This window comes from Tiliqua scincoides, chromosome 3, assembly GCF_035046505.1.
Source record: "Tiliqua scincoides isolate rTilSci1 chromosome 3, rTilSci1.hap2, whole genome shotgun sequence".
Classification (NCBI taxonomy): domain Eukaryota; kingdom Metazoa; phylum Chordata; class Lepidosauria; order Squamata; family Scincidae; genus Tiliqua; species Tiliqua scincoides.
Window position 1 is genome coordinate 162,655,922 of NC_089823.1, and position 15,700 is coordinate 162,671,621.

At 40.0% G+C, this 15,700-nt stretch overlaps 1 protein-coding gene across 1 annotated transcript; it reads right to left on the reverse strand.

Moving 5' to 3' along the window:
- Positions 1-277: 277 nt before the first annotated feature.
- LGI1 (leucine rich glioma inactivated 1) lies at positions 278-15,005 on the reverse strand. The gene is made up of 8 exons (XM_066621120.1): positions 14,818-15,005; positions 14,374-14,445; positions 7,234-7,305; positions 7,069-7,140; positions 4,627-4,698; positions 2,803-2,972; positions 1,183-1,347; positions 278-1,095 (listed from the first exon to the last, which is right to left on the reverse strand). Exons 1-8 carry the CDS (start codon positions 15,003-15,005, stop codon positions 278-280), a joined length of 1,629 nt encoding a protein of 542 aa, XP_066477217.1.
- Positions 15,006-15,700: the final 695 nt, after the last annotated feature.

The following is a 15,700-nucleotide window of genomic DNA, read 5'->3' on the forward strand; positions in this document are numbered from 1 at the left end:
CTCACCTAAAACAGATGCAGTTTCACTACATATTTATATACTGGTTGCAAAGAACAGTTAACAATTGAATTTCTTTCTTAAAAAATGCAGTTCCCAACAACACTAGACTTGACATTTATGGATGAACATACTTGTGGTACTTTATTCTAACAATCTTGGTTTAAAGGCATTCCGCAGACTGGAAGTAAAGAGAATCGTCATCATGCATTTAGTTCATTTGGTCTATATTATCAGACGAAAATGTCTTACAGCAAATTCCACATTCTCTGTGTTAGTGTCACGCACTTCGGTCAACTATGATATGTTTATAAATCATTGTATTCCCTTTAAAACTTGAAGCAAAGAGAAAATCTTGTGAGTAAACAGAAACATGCGTGAATGATCTGGGAGTTTGTATGTTTAACTCTTGAAACTGCACAAATTTGGCCTTGCTCGCTTCCCAGTAGTAGATTTGAGTAAAAGAGTAATCGCTTCCAAGAATTGCATATTGATAATTCTTTATCTGAAGTGGCTGGAATACCATTGATCCTCTTGATGGCATGCTTTGTAAATCCTGAAATTTTGAACCTCCCCATTTCATGACTTTGGAGTCACCAATGAATCTTGTTAGACAAACATATGTATCTTCTTTCACTGTGAAGTGCTTCACAGCGTAAACATCCTCCATGTCTGGGATATCAATTGGCTCAATGAACTTGTTGGTTCCTTTGTTCCACTGATAAATGACTGGGTGCTGAGAACTACTTGACAGAATCAAGTGAGGCTTGCCGGCTATTTCAAGGTACTCTACATCAGTATCTCGGTACCAATCGTGCAGAGACTGATCAGAATAAAATCCGTTCCCATTCCATTTGTAAACAGTGGTGATGCCGGCTTTTGAACTGTCAGCGATGGCAAAGTACCAGTCTTTGGCAATTGCGAACGTCTCAATGTCATTAGGTTTTCTGATTTTGAGAATCTCAATATCCTGAATTTTTATAAATTTGTTTGAATGGATGTCTCTCTTGTATATATGGGAGCCACCAAAGAGTTGGGCCACAATGACATACAGGTGATCCTCAAGAATGACAGGCTTGCATACAACCACAGAAGTCCCTGTACAAAGGAAGACAAAGGAAGAAATCAGCAAGTGGCTTTTGAATCAAATAGTATAACATTCATAGTGATGAATTATTCATATACCTGTAATGTTGTCATAATTCCTAAAAGTCCCCTCCACGTGGTCCCATTGAAGAAAGATGCATTTTCCAGTAAAAGGCTGGGCAATAACCACATATTCATCGTGCATGTATGAGTAAGTGTTGACGGACAGAGACTGATATGGCAGCTTTTGAAATACCACAAATTCTGAAAAAGTACATATCAAAAATGAGATGTATTCCTTTTAAAAAAAAACAAACACGTATATTTATTTTAACATATTGCTGAGTCCCAGACAATGATTGCTCCTGTTAAGTTAAAAATGGGGTGAGAGTTTTGCTTTAAAGCAAGTGGCAGGTATATTGCATAAACTTTAACCATTTCTTATTTATCCCCTTTCCCATCACCATCTTTGAAACATGTTTTACTTCAGGTTATGAATGCTGCAGTAACAATCCCCTCTTCAATGTGACTTAGCAAAATGTGGTTGTGGAAACCCCCATTTTGGGCAAGGTGCTTAAGTTCACAGTGACCTCTCACCTCTGGACTTTGTTGGATGACATGGATTATCTGAATCCATTTCATGTCAGTTGCAGGCCAGGTTTTGTGACTGAGAGTACTTTGGTCACCTTGGTTGAGGATCTATGCTAGGAACTAGACAGAAGTGCATCCCTATAGATTCTGCTGGCCCTCTCAGCAGCTCATGATGCCTTTGACTATGGTATCTATTCATTATGTGACAACTCATCAGGATGGGGTTGCGAACACTACTTTGTGGTGGCTCAAGTTCTTTCTGGTGGGGTAATATCAGAAGATGGTGCTGGACTACTCATGTTTAATGCTTAGGTTGTTGGCCTATGGTGTTCTGGAAGATTCTAACTTGTCCCCCAAGTTTTTCAACATCTATATGAAACTGAAAAGAGTGGTTGTCACGCTGCAAGAAAGAGCTTGAGCTATCCACATGCTGATGACGTCCAGCTCTATCTCTACTGTCCATTACATATCCAGGAAGCTGTTGAAATCATGACCCAGTGCCTAGCATCAATGATGGGCTAGAAGAGGGAAAGCAAACTGAAGATTAATCCAGAAAAGACTGAGGTGCTCCTTGTTAGCAGAGTCATCGTATTTGGGATTCAGTCTGTGCTGAATGGGCTGGCATCCCACAAATTTATAGTTTGGGGGTGCTCCTGCCCTCAGTTTTGAGCCTGGATGCCTAGGTCTGAGCAGTGGCACAAAGATTGCTTTTGTCCCATTCTTGGATAGGGTTGGATTTGTCCAGAGGAACACAAGTGCATTTCAGTTTCTGCAATTTGCTCTATGTGGGGCTGCCTTTGAAATCTGCTTATTTCTACAATCCAGATTTGAATTTAATTGGTGCCAGTGGGAGCTTCCTTCCTGGGACAAACAGCAAACACGGGGAGGGAATTGGGAACATGGCAGAGGCAGTGGGGTTAAAGCCATGTCACAGACCAGACTGGGTTCCCCCATGACTGCTATTTAGTAAATGAAAATTAAGCCCATGAAGTCAAATGACACATTTTATACTGTATTTTGTTTGTCCCTAAGAGTATTTTTTACTGACAGCTTCAAGAACTGGATTTTGGACTTGAAACTCTGCCACTAATGTTACTGAAATATCAAGGATGCATTTCAAAGACTTACTGGTAATAATGCAATCAAATTCATTGGGAGAGAGGCTGTTGATCTTACGATGCTTATACTCTGGTGGACTTTCACAATAAATGTCTTCTATTGTTGCGTTTGTTTTGCTCACCCACTCCACTAACCATTTCAGCTTGCAATCACAACTGAATGCATTTCCTCTAAGGTCTCTAGGGAAGAAAAGAGAAGTTTGTGTTGATACATGACAAATGCTTTAAAAGTGGTATAGCACAATCCTATACATATCCTGTACATATCAGAAGTAAATTCCCTTGAATTCAGTGGGGCTTATTCTTTGGTAAGTGTGCATAGGATTGTAACCTTACTTGGTGATTTTTCATTCCTGGGAAATTTATTTTCAAATTGTTTTGGTCGACATTTTCATGATGTAAGAGGAATAGCCAAAGCACATTTAAGTCCTAGTTATTTCAGTGAGAGAGATTTATGTATATGATTAGCTCTTCCATTAATGAACTATGCCCATTTTCTTCCTTTCAGTTCTTATATAGCTGGTACTCGGCAAGCAAAGATATGTTCCCGGCTGCCATGGAAAACACCCCTTTCCCTAATACAAGGCTGATTCATGAGTGTGAGCAGGAAAGAACTGTATTCTGTTGCACTGTACGTGTTGCTTGCTCTCTGCTAGAGCTGATCATGATTATATTGGTAAGGGACACTTCATATCACTCAATTGTCTCCATTTGTGATTGAGTACTCTAGGAGTCTTGGACTACAGCTGTACTAAATCTTCACTAGTTATTGCGGCCAGAAAAAGAAAAAAAATCACGTGGATCCTGAGTTAATAGATCCCAAGCACCTAAATACAGTGAACCTAGGAAATGGCTTTATACTGAGTCAGGCCATTGGCCTATCTACAACAGTACTGGCAGTGGCTTCTCCAGGGCCATGGGTAGAGGCTTTTCCCTACCTGGCGATGCCAGGGATTGACCCTTGGACATCCTACATGCAAAACAGTTGCTCTACCCATGAACTATATCTCCATGCAATCGATGGAAAGCAAAGAAGTAAGTTTCATGAATAGTAGGGCCTGCACCAAGAACAGTGTTGCTTCATGTATATGTGCACATATATCTAATTCAAATCTATCATGGAGCCCTAGTGGTTTTTTACTGTGGAGGAAACTGATCCTGGAAAGGCAACCTTGAACTTGTCACTTTTGCTGTGCTGGAAAGAAGGGATACCAAACATCCTACACTTTTGCATTTTGTTCTATGCATGTATATGGGCAGGATCTTTTTTTTAAGGATCTCGTGCATACAAGACAGAAACATGCATTCAGCTGGAGCATGAAGTATGGTTTTGCTGGAGCTGCTCCCATTGCTGAAGAGGCAGATTACAGTGCTACTTAGGGGAACATCATGTAGCCTTATTGGTGGTGGGAACTGCTGTAGCAAAAAAAAGCAAGTGAAACATAGCTATGCACTTAGTTCTTTCTGAAATGTGCATGTCTCTTCTTTGATTCTGGTCCCTAGATCAATTCCATACGGAGTGTTTAGTTTCCTGCACAGAAGATTGATCAGTTAGCAATAATCCTAACAGCATCCCCACTGCTGTTTAGTTTGTTTCTATTTTTAAAAATATATTTTAAAAGCATTTTTGTTTGGGTAGATGAGAAATCTTTCCTAAGTACAGTAAAACCAAAGTCTGGATAGTTGACAATAGTGATGTTAACGGGCAAGCAATCTGTCACATTCTAGCCACCACACGAGCAGGGAGGCCTATGCTTATTTTTGTAATAATTGTGACTGAGCAATTATCTCTAGTCTTTCAAATTACAGTGTTAAAATCAAGAAGGTTTCTTACACATTTGTTAAAGAATCCAAGCCTTTGAATATGTCTTTGGGGAGAGTTTTGAGATTATTGTTAGCAAGACTCCTGTAAAAGAAAATATTTCATTAAGAACATAAGAAAAACCCCACTGTATCAGGCCAAGGGCCCATCTAGTCCAGCTTCCTGTATCTCACAGTATCCACCAAATGCCTGAGGGAACACATTATTAGCTTTAGATCATCCTTTCGTTCATTTCCAGTCTGTTCAATGAAATCCTTTCACAGCATACAATAAAGGTATGCACCACAGTGATTTTTTAAGTTTTTTTCCAGAACACTTATTTACTACATGACACTGTTCAGAACCCACTGTTAAGCTATGACATACACACTTCCTTTTGCTCACTTTGCTCACACTTTCTTTTCCAGCATTTAGTGCCTTGTCGATATTTTAAGATAATCAGTCTTGACTGGACTGCTGCATGACCTTTTACTTTTTCGTAGTAGTTGTTAAGAATTTCAAAACTTGCTTCTTGCATAGAAGTATAACATTCCTGCAAAAATGAGTTGGCACTTTCCTCCTCTGGTGTTTAGCACATCAAAGCTGCCACACTTAAAAAAAAAAATTGCAGCTGGATATGAATTGTCTTAATTGTATTCAGCAATATATGCCTCTCTACTGTGAAGAGGTCACATTTTAATTAAAGGATTTTTAACGGCTGTTTAAGTCACTTCATTGCTATGTAAAGATTTGTTTGAATATAAGTGATGCGTGTGGTCTATCTTTAACATCATCTGCTGTAATTTTTAAGAAAGACTTTAATAGGCATCATAATGATGCCTATTTGAAATAATGTGTGTGGTCTATCTGAAACTGAAATAATAATCTGCTTAAATTTCATAGAATTCTTTAATAGGCATTTACTTGACATTATTATAGTTTCTGCTTTCCTGCATTGAAGAGAGCATTCCACCATTCATGAGCATGATAAATAGGGGTAGGTACACAACAACATATTTCTGGGATAAGACTGGTCTGGCCTAGATTTATTTTTTTTCTGCCTGCAATGTCCATTGTGTTCATAACTAGTTTTGGGTATCTTTTAAGAGTCAGGTGTGACATAACACAGAACACACAACTGCCGCTTTGTTCTGGGTTGTTCAGGGTATGAAACAGGGTGAATCCACAGCAAGGGGATAAGGGAGGCTTAGGACTGTTCCCTGATCAGGTTCTGATCCTGATTGTGTTCCACTACCAAAAGGATTTTTTAATTGGAAAAAAACCTTTCAGTGACTTTTGGTTTTGTCCTGAATAAAATAGTAGGGAGGGGGCATGATCAGGAGCAGAACCTAACACCACTTTACCTCTGTCATGGTTTTGTTCCATTTCAGCCCCCTCCAGCATACTATTTAACAATAAAAGCCCACAAAAAAGGGGGCACTTAAGCCTTCTGGGTCACATTTAGGACACAATCCTAACCTGTGCCAGTACAGTCAGGCCTCAGTGGCCTGTGCTGTATCCAGCCCAGTTTAGGAGCAGGCTAGAGGTCATCTCGGCGTAAGGGGATATTTTTTCTCCTTACTCCGTGTTAAGCCCCGACCAGCTTTATGGAGCACTTGGATCTGTGCCAGCTATTTAGCTGGTGTAAATCCAAGTAGCCCATATAAGGCTGCAAGACCCAGGAGTGGGAGTTAGGATGCAGCATGCACAGCATCTGGCACAAACATACCTCCTCCAGCTGGCGCAGGGGCTGGATCCAGCCTGGGCAAGCCAGTGTGGGCCTCCACGCTGGCTCAGCCAACTCCCTTATAGCATGTTTGCGACACTCGGGAGCTCGCGCAGGCGACCTGTGCCGGCTCAAGTCACTGTTAAGATTGGGTTGCCCACTTGAACCTTAAATGTGTTTTGGTTAAATCTGGATGAAGCACCTTGAATTATGCTAATAAAAACTATGTTCTTCCTTTTGGGACACATTTTTGCAGTGCTCACATATGAAGTAATCTTATTTTGAGAATAAAATGATTTAGAATAATATTCAAAGATAGATAAATATGATTCCCAGTAATCATAACCTAATGTTAAAGGGTCAGTAGGATTTCTCACATTAGAATATTTGGAAAGAGCCTGAAGGCCAGGATCTCCAAATCTACACATGATTTCCCTCAAAGGGTAAACCTGCATATCACATCATAAATTGCTTTTGAAACTTTCTTAAGTTTAAAAGTGACTTGCCAGGTGGTTGCTCTGCTAGATGTAAGCCCAGCACTCCCTTGGACTATTTCTTTGGTTTCAGGTTGCTGATACAGATGTTGTTTACAGTTCAGGGTTTAAATTATGAAGTACCACATTAGCCTGTTTAATTGCATAATCAATTGATTAGTGGCAAAACAGATAAAAGTCTTTAACTGGTTCACAGATTCAGAACAAAAGTGCCTGCAAATATGCTGGGCAATAAAGGTGACCACTTCTACTTACAGATGAATCAAAGATTTCAGTCCTCGGAAAGAGGTATTTGAAAGTGACTTGATGTAGTTGTTCTCTATGAATCTGCAAGGGATTAAAAATTCAGTTTGGTTAAAGCAATGTCTTGGTCTCAGGTACTCTATGAAGAATTTTTAGACTATCGGTTTTTCCACTCACAGATATTCTAGATGAGGAAGGCCTATGAAAGCATCACTGCTAATGTCATCAAAAGTATTTGCTGTAAATAATCTGTATAAAAAATATAAAATAAAGAACAAATCAATAGTAACATAGAACAGTTTAAAAACCTTTCCCAGTTCTTGGTTCCACTTAGAGATGAAGAATTAAGTGCCTCCAAGGGCACATTCCATGTACTGCTTAAAAACAACTACCCAAGAGAAAGACTGTTATTCAAAAGCAGACGAAGTGTAGATCTTCAGCTACTAAGCTGCATTAAATTGTTAAGACCCTTGGGACATAATTTAATAGTCATTTATAAATGTCTGGTCACTTAAAGGAACACAGTTTCATGATGGTACATTGCTCTTACTTGTGCAGTCAAAAATATCCATGAGTAATATGGTCATGTTCAAATCACTGTGATACATGAAATATGTATATAAAATTACACAAATGACCCCCACGTCAGAACTTGACCTGTATTCTTAAGACAAAGTAAAAGGAGCTCTTGCATGGGAGAGCTTCTCCAATCACTTCATATCTCCAATCACTACATATCTCAGTACACAGAACTGTTTCCTCCACTAATATGAGCAATCTCTTCCAGATGGGAGAGCTTTATATACAGGTGGCCCTTGATATTCGTGAGTTTGGTACCCATGGATTTGAATACCCACAGGTTCCGAACCCGTAGGGTGGGTCACCTGTAGCCCTCCAAACCCAACTTGTCAGGTCTGGAGGACCTTCTGAGGGCCTGCGAGGCTGTACGCAGCCGTCTGGCCCTTAGAAGGCATTGTAAGGCCTCCAGAAGGTCAAAAAGCATGACTTCCAGTTTTTGGCCAAAAACCAGAAATTGTGGCTTTCGGCCTTCTGATGCTTTCAGAGGGCCGTAAAACACAAGTTCTGGTTTTCAGCCCCAAACCGAAAGTCATGCTTTTCAGCCTCAGAAGGGCCTCTGGATCCAACCAGAGCACAGCTCTAGTAGGGTCTGGAGGGATTGGGGGCCCTGGAAACCCGCGTATTTCATTATCTGCTGGTTCCCTGATCCATGGGTATTCCTAGAATGGATTCCTGTACTGAGCTAGTAAGAAATCATGAGACCAGTGAAATATTTTAAATATTTTTCAATGGTACTACAATAACACAAGCCTACACACATTTTGCTGTCTTAAAAGTTAGATCTATTCTTTGGTCTTTTGGGGGGTGCTGAATCCAAAACGTGGCATTGGTTTTGTCTGATTGGCTCTAGTTTGGGAGGTACAGCATAGTCACCATAGCCAGCATAGCCAGCATAGTCACATATCTGCTGATTTAAGTAGCTTTCTCATGAGAAAACCAACGCCATGGCTTCTTCATGAGGAAGCTGCTTGAATCAGCATATAAGGTGGCTATGCTGTATCCGCCCCAAACAACAGCCAATCAGTTAAAACCAATGTCACTTTCTGGATTCAGCACCCCCAATATATTCAAAATTCATTCAAACATCCGTGGCAACTTTAAAAAAAAAAGGGTTTCTTTTTGTAGGCTTAATTAAGGTAGGCTTAATTAAGGAGATAACATTCATTCATTCATTCATTCATTCATTCATTCATTCATTCATTTTTTTACTCTTTTTTTCTTAAATGTGGAGTTGTTTCTACAGGTTGCATGTTGGCAACCTTCGATCTCGAAAGACTATGGTATCGCGCTCTGAAGTACCCATTATCTGGATTGCTGGGAATGGGAAGGTGTTTGGATTTTGAATTTGTCTGGATTTTGGAATTATTGCATAAGTACAATGAGAAATGCTTCCTCTTTCTCTTTTCACTGTTACCCTTAGCAAGTGTCTGCTGACCTCTTTGACATTTTTCAACAATGTCTGTATAGGTACACACCACAGAGCAGAGAATAGAACTTGCAGCCTGTGCCTGCATTGTATGTGGGAATGAGCACAAGACCTTCAAGTGTTTACCCTATAGAAAGTTAAAAAAAAAAAAAAAAAAGGTCTTGGACAAAAATGTCTGGATTTTGGATGTCCGGATAAGGGGAAATCTACCTGTATATACAAGCTGCCCTAGTAGTGAAGCTAAGGGGGTGCAGGGGAAAGCAATTGCACCAGGCAACAAGCTTTAGGGGCAGCAACCAGAGCTTGACACTAGTGGCCAAAATTGTGAAAATCTTGGTATTTTTGAATAATACCATCATGTTATATATTGTTTGATGCAGAATTTAATGCAAAATGCCATGAAACAAACTGTTAAAATATCTCTATTCTATCAAAAGTTATGGCCAGATAACCAGAAAATAAAAACAACTGCATTATGTAACAAAAACTGGATTTTCTTAGCTCAAAATTGACCAATGAGACTGAATATTCCAAGAGCCAATTTGGTGTTCTTATGATACAGCAGGGAACCAAAAAGGTGATACTATGCTGCAGAGAACACGGACGGTGAGCTGCTGTGGGCAGGAGGCAAATTTTGCCCCATTTTTACTTTTTTAAAAGCCTGGGTGTGACATAACTTCCTGAGCATCGAGCTTGGCACCAGGCTACACAATCATTAGCTATGCCACTCAGCTGCCCAGAGACTGAGGAGATAGATAGATAGTGTAGGCTGAGTTGTGCATGCATACTATACTTTCACAATAAGTCAGAAATATGCCACATGTGTGTAATTATTTGCCATAATAAATAGTCTGAGAAGTCTTTCAGAAATTACTACTACTACTATTGATTATAACAGTGGCGTTGCTGGATGATGCGCATGGGGGGATGATGCGCACTAGTGGCCAAACTTGCTAAAATTGCAAGTGACGCCATTGAATTATAATTATTATTTCATAGAAACAGGAAGAGAAAAAGAAGGGCTCAGAGCAATAAGTGTCTATTTAGGCAAGGAAGCAAAGAGAAATAGGTTACATGACAATGTCAGTTTTTAAACTCAGGTGATTTTATGTCTATGTCTTCTGAAGGTCTGACTCAACATTTTTACACCTGAAGATACTGACTGCGTATCCAAATCCATAATCAAGATAAGCTTGGCAAGGAGTTCAATGTGTGCCCCAGAACTTCCTCATTTTCTATTTGATTTGGAGGCCCTTGCTATGCATTGAACATTGGACCTGAGGACGTCCTACATTTCAAAATAGAAGCAGTTCATTGAGCAGCATGGCTTATCAGGCAGTGTTGCAGTTGGAGTTGGAGCCTGTAAAGCTCTACTGTGTACGTGTAAGCTCTCTGTATGTTTATATCTCTATCACAAATACTATTTACTCTTCTCTCTTTATTAGAATGATCGCTATAAGGATTTTACAGTGCATATTAAGATCATTTTGCTTTATCTATAACAAGATTTTTGATATAAGGTCTGGGAACAGTGGGGGGGGGGGGAGGACAAAGTCCCATGTGGAGGCAAGGTCTACCTCCCATTTTACTCAATGGGAGTAAACCTTTGCTCTGAGCTATGGCAAAAGAGAAGGGAACAAATTTGCCTTGAATGCCTGTGAAGGGGTTCTAGGAGATCAGATTAAATGTTGGGATTTTTTCTCTGGCAGGACAGAAGACAAGCAGCACTCCCTTTTTCAGGTTTACATAAGAACATAAGAACAGCCCCACTGGATCAGGCCATAGGCCCATCTAGTTCAGCTTCCTGTATCTCACAGCGGCCCACCAAATGCCCCAGGGAGCACACCAGATAACAAGAGACCTCATCCTGGTGCCCTCCCTTGCATCTGGCATTCTGACATAATCCATTTCTAAAATCAGGAGATTGTGCATACACATCATGGCTTGTACCCCATAATGGATTTTTCCTCCAGAAACTTGTCTAATCCCCTTTTAAAGGCGTCTAGGCTAGACACCAGCACCACATCCTGTGGCAAGGAGTTCCACAGACCGACCACACGCTGAGTAAAGAAATATTTTCTTTTGTCTGTCCTAACCTGCCCAACACTCAATTTTAGCGGATGTCCCCTGGTTCTGGTATTATGTGAGAGTATAAAGAGCATCTCCCTATTCACTCTGTCCATCCCCTGCATAATTTTGTATGTCCCAATCATGTCCCAATCATGTCTCAATCATGTCTCAATCATCCCCTGCATAATTTTGTACGTCTCAATCAGGTTTGCTCTTGGGGAAGTGTTCTTCATGGCCGGCTGAGGATGAAGCACGGTTCAAGAAAATGTGCCTTCATGTGAGAGGCACTGCTGCCTGATGTGTACTGCATTCTCATGCTTTGAAGGCTACTGCACTATGTGCTCCCTTGTATCTGTTTTTGTGCTGCTCATGGGAAAAGTGGGAAAATGGGTGAAACGTTGAGAGTTCCTCATAGTTTGCAGCTAAAATATGAGGTGCTAAACCTCATAATGTGAGGCTGGAACTTCTGAAAACAGGTTCGTTATTGATTTTAACACATTATTGTTGCATTCATGTTATTAATTTTTTTATTCTACTTTATCAAGCCACACAATGTTTTCCTTATGGCATTAAACATTTAGGGTGATTTTTGGGATTTTTGGGTAAACTTGGCATGGCTTTGGAACAAATTAAGAATTTTTCCTATGTAAATTAATGTGATCATTGTACTTAAAAGGATTTTCACTATAAGGGCTGTTTTCAGGAACAAAATTAGGTACCGATAACAAAGAAAGAGTGTATTGAGCATTTTGTGGGTGAACTAGTGTGATGTCTACTAATTCAGTTTGAGTGCAACCATGGCGGACTTGCTTGGGATAATCTTGGCATATATGTTTTGCAGGCCCCCTTTTATGATGCACCTGTTCTCTGATTGTGGCCCACTGTGGTCAAGGTTGTGTGGATTGATATATGCAGGTCTGGTATTCAGATCCTCACAACAGGAAGCTATTCCTGATAATCCTTTGGAATCCTTCCACTTCTGTGGTTGTAACTGTGGTTGGTGCTCTGTCAGAAGATACAAAATAATGCAGCTAAGTGTTCATCTTAACAGAGTTTCATGCATCTTATCAGAGCATGTTTTACAAGCTGCCCTCCCTGTCAAATCCTACATCTTACTTGGAAAAGACATGCCACTTTGCCTCCATGTTACATCAAGCCCTAGAATGTATAGGACTTCTTCTGTTTTGTTGTTACTTTCCCCCTGGGACAAGGTTGCAATTCAATAATGTAGAGAATAGTACGGAAGCAGCACTTTGACATTATCTGAAAAAGGAATTGCACCTATTTTCCTTTGACAATCTACAGCTACAATCCTACATATACTTACCTGAGAGTAAGACTTATTAAACGCAGTGGAATTTACTTTGAGTAAACATGTATAGGATTGTGCTGTTAGTCTTCAGAAGATCACAAGCAACTAGGATTCTGACTGAATAGAAGAGCAGTTCCCAACCTGGGATTGCAACCCCCAGGAACCACATTTTTAAAATCCTCTCCCATTGGGGGGGGGGGGGGTAGACTTGTAGGCGACTGCACCCATCACTTCCAGGTTATCCTAGCAGCCACTGACAGAGAGGTAAAAAAGAGGTTTTTACATGGCTTCCTACCTTCCTGTAGTCAGCGGTGGCGATGGTGGGGAGAACCTGGAAGTGACGTTGCCTACGGGTTCTTCGTCAGTTCCCAACCCTGTCTTACACAGGCAGCAGGTTGGGAACCACTGGAATAGAAGAGTATTATTCAGAAATAACACCAAAGAGTTATTTGGCATCTAGCTTTGAAAATACTGGATGAGGTTAAAAATGGGACATAGTTATTCTGCACTGCTCTAGCACATCTGTCGTTAACGTATACAGTAGAACAGACATCTGTACTTCTAAGTTTGCAATGGGGGTTCTAAAATGACAGTATTTCAGTAGCTTAAGGAATCATGCCGTGTTACTGAAATGCCAGCTTTGATGGGTCATCTTGCATGTTCTGTGCCCGCTGTAGCTGGGTGGCAGAGCAGGTTGCATGTCATAGCTAAAAGACAAACTCATGATGTCCTTTTCCCTTTATGGGTACACAAACAATGGAATTTTAAAAAATGCAATCATATCTTTTTCCCTGCACAGATGGGAAAGCATAGATGTGTGGATTTTGTCCTTTTTGTAATATGCTCCTCAGGAAAAGCTTGTCTGGGATAATGTGTACAGGGACAACATAAAGGTTTCCATGGCAACTATATTTACTCATTTGTCCTGGATTCAAAACCTTACTCTATGCACAGCTCCCATGACAGTAGAAGCAAAGAGTGAGGGTCATAGCATTGACTATCAAGGCATTAGTATTTTAACTGAATGGGCTGCATATTCTATCGAATGTCATGCTTGATGTTTGCAAAAAATTATGCACCAGACATCATCATATTGTGTATGCTGCAATCATGTACAAAAATCAAATTTTCTTTTCCAAAAACATTTCTGAAACAAATTTGTCATCTTTGTGGACCACACCTTTCTACAGGGCTCTTTTTCACAAGGAGTATAGATTTTCCTTTGAATCAAAACATGCTTACTGAAGATATATAACTGTGTTGCATAAACCCATTTCTATTGCATAAAAATGAACTGTCTTCCATTTTTTACACTGATCAATCTTTTAGCAGAAAAGAGAAGACAAGTACAACCCCTACCAAAAGAAATGTTTACTGGAAGCATCAAACTTCTACCCAAGTGAATGAGTGATATGAATTTTGCTTGCAAAATCCTCCCATTGACATTCTAGTCCTGAGTCTGAGTTAATCTTTTTTGTCAACAACTTGGAGACTTCAGCATCCACCAGTCGCAAATACTAAAAGTGTAGACAATTAATCATGATGCCTATTATGATTTTCAGTTATTTTAAGTACAAATCATGGGATTTCGGAATATGCTGTGGGAAAATAACATCGTCCCATTATAGAAATCAGGCATCATAATTTCATGTAACCAATTAACATTGCAATGTAATACACTGGTAATAATAATGATAATGGTGATAGTATTATATTAAGCATTAAAGAAGCAAAATCAATTTAAAAAATGACCCAGCAGGTATGACATATCTATAATTTCCTGTATTGGAAATACTCAATGTATTTTGTTATATAATAGATCTGCACTAGCATTTTTTTTTTTAAATAAAACAAGTATTAAAGACCATTATATTGTGGTGGTTTTTGAGAACACACGTTTCATAACAAATAATGATGACAGAAATCTCACAGAAGTTGCAGAGACGGTGAGAAGACAAAACTCCTTTCTGGGATTTTCGTAAACACAGATCTCACAAAGGATCTGGAAGGAAAGGAAAACAGACCCCAGGTTAATGTGAGCTCATGGAAGAGTAATCTACCATCCTGGTCTGTACCTTGAAGGACCATTTCTTGGTGTAGTCACTATGAATTACAGTGTGTGTATGGTTGTGAAGAAAGGAAATGGATGTTATGAGTTTCATATCACTCAGAAAAACTCAGATGTAAAGAGATAAAAAAGATGTAATAGCTGCATTTGGCGATATGATATATGATATATTTTCACGGTTGATTTTGAATGCTGGAGGAATTCACCACTGCAGGCATAATTCAGTTTGTATTGAAAACACTCCCCCCCCCCCGCTTGCTTATTTTAACAAGAAATTAAAGAGAACCAAATGCTTACAGCCCTTACAGTGAGGTAACATCAGGCGGAACGCTGCGAGGAATAGATCTGGCATTTTCACATAAAGCATTATCTTTGGTACAAGTACACGAAGCCGGACACGTCTTCCCTGGTTTGCTCCCCTCAGTCAGCAATAGTACCAAGAAAAGGCAGAGGAAAAAAGCAATTCTTCTAAAGGGTCTTCTGGCATTTCCCATTCTTTTGATCCACTCTGCTTCCAGACAGTTGAAAGGATAATATCCCAAAACATGAACAGGGTTTTCTTTTGCCTCCTTTATTCAGCGGTTGAATTCTTTCTTTAAAAGCATGCAATATTGCTCTCTTACTCTCATTCCCAGCCCTTTTCAGCCTCTTTCGCTCTGGATATATTTTTGTAGCTAGACACCTGCAGCTAATCAGTATGTTTCTTTTTCTCTCCAGTCCGGCAGCCGACTGCTCAGAGAAGGGACCTGCGAGGTGCTGTAAGACAGAGAAGAAAAATCCCCAGCCAGCTGTAGAAGGACTTGCATCACTGCAAAAAAAAAAAAAAAATACAGAGCACAACACAGCCCTGGATTGCAAAGTGACGCAACTAAGAAAATACACGGCTCTCTCTTTTCTTAGGGGAGGCCCTCTCCTGTTTCCAAAAATAGTACAACATTATGCTTGCCTGGTGGGTGGGTGCGTGGGTGTGAGGTGGAGTGTGCGTGTGTTGGAGAAGAGATCAATCATCTTTTTTTCTGGATCCCTCCATCCTCGCAAACCTTTGGGAACTGGGCTTTGAATATGACAAGTGACAGCAGAAGGAAAGAGAGCCACTTGATTGGGAAAGGAAATCAAAGGAAACCATCTAAACTGTCGCTGCAAAAATGGTCAGTCTATGTGTCGCCTTTGCTTTCATGATACAGGCTTG

Bases quoted from the DNA above. Each gene is read 5' to 3' on its own strand.
- LGI1 (XM_066621120.1), bottom strand. From the start codon at position 15,005: ATGGGAAATGCCAGAAGACCCTTTAGAAGAATTGCTTTTTTCCTCTGC. The intron at 4,699-7,068 runs GTAAGTAGAAGT...TTTCTTTTACAG, and splicing joins CTGAAATCTTTGATTCATCT to GAGTCTTGCTAACAATAATC. The intron at 1,348-2,802 runs GTAAGTCTTTGA...GTACTTTTTCAG, and splicing joins ATTTGATTGCATTATTACCA to AATTTGTGGTATTTCAAAAG.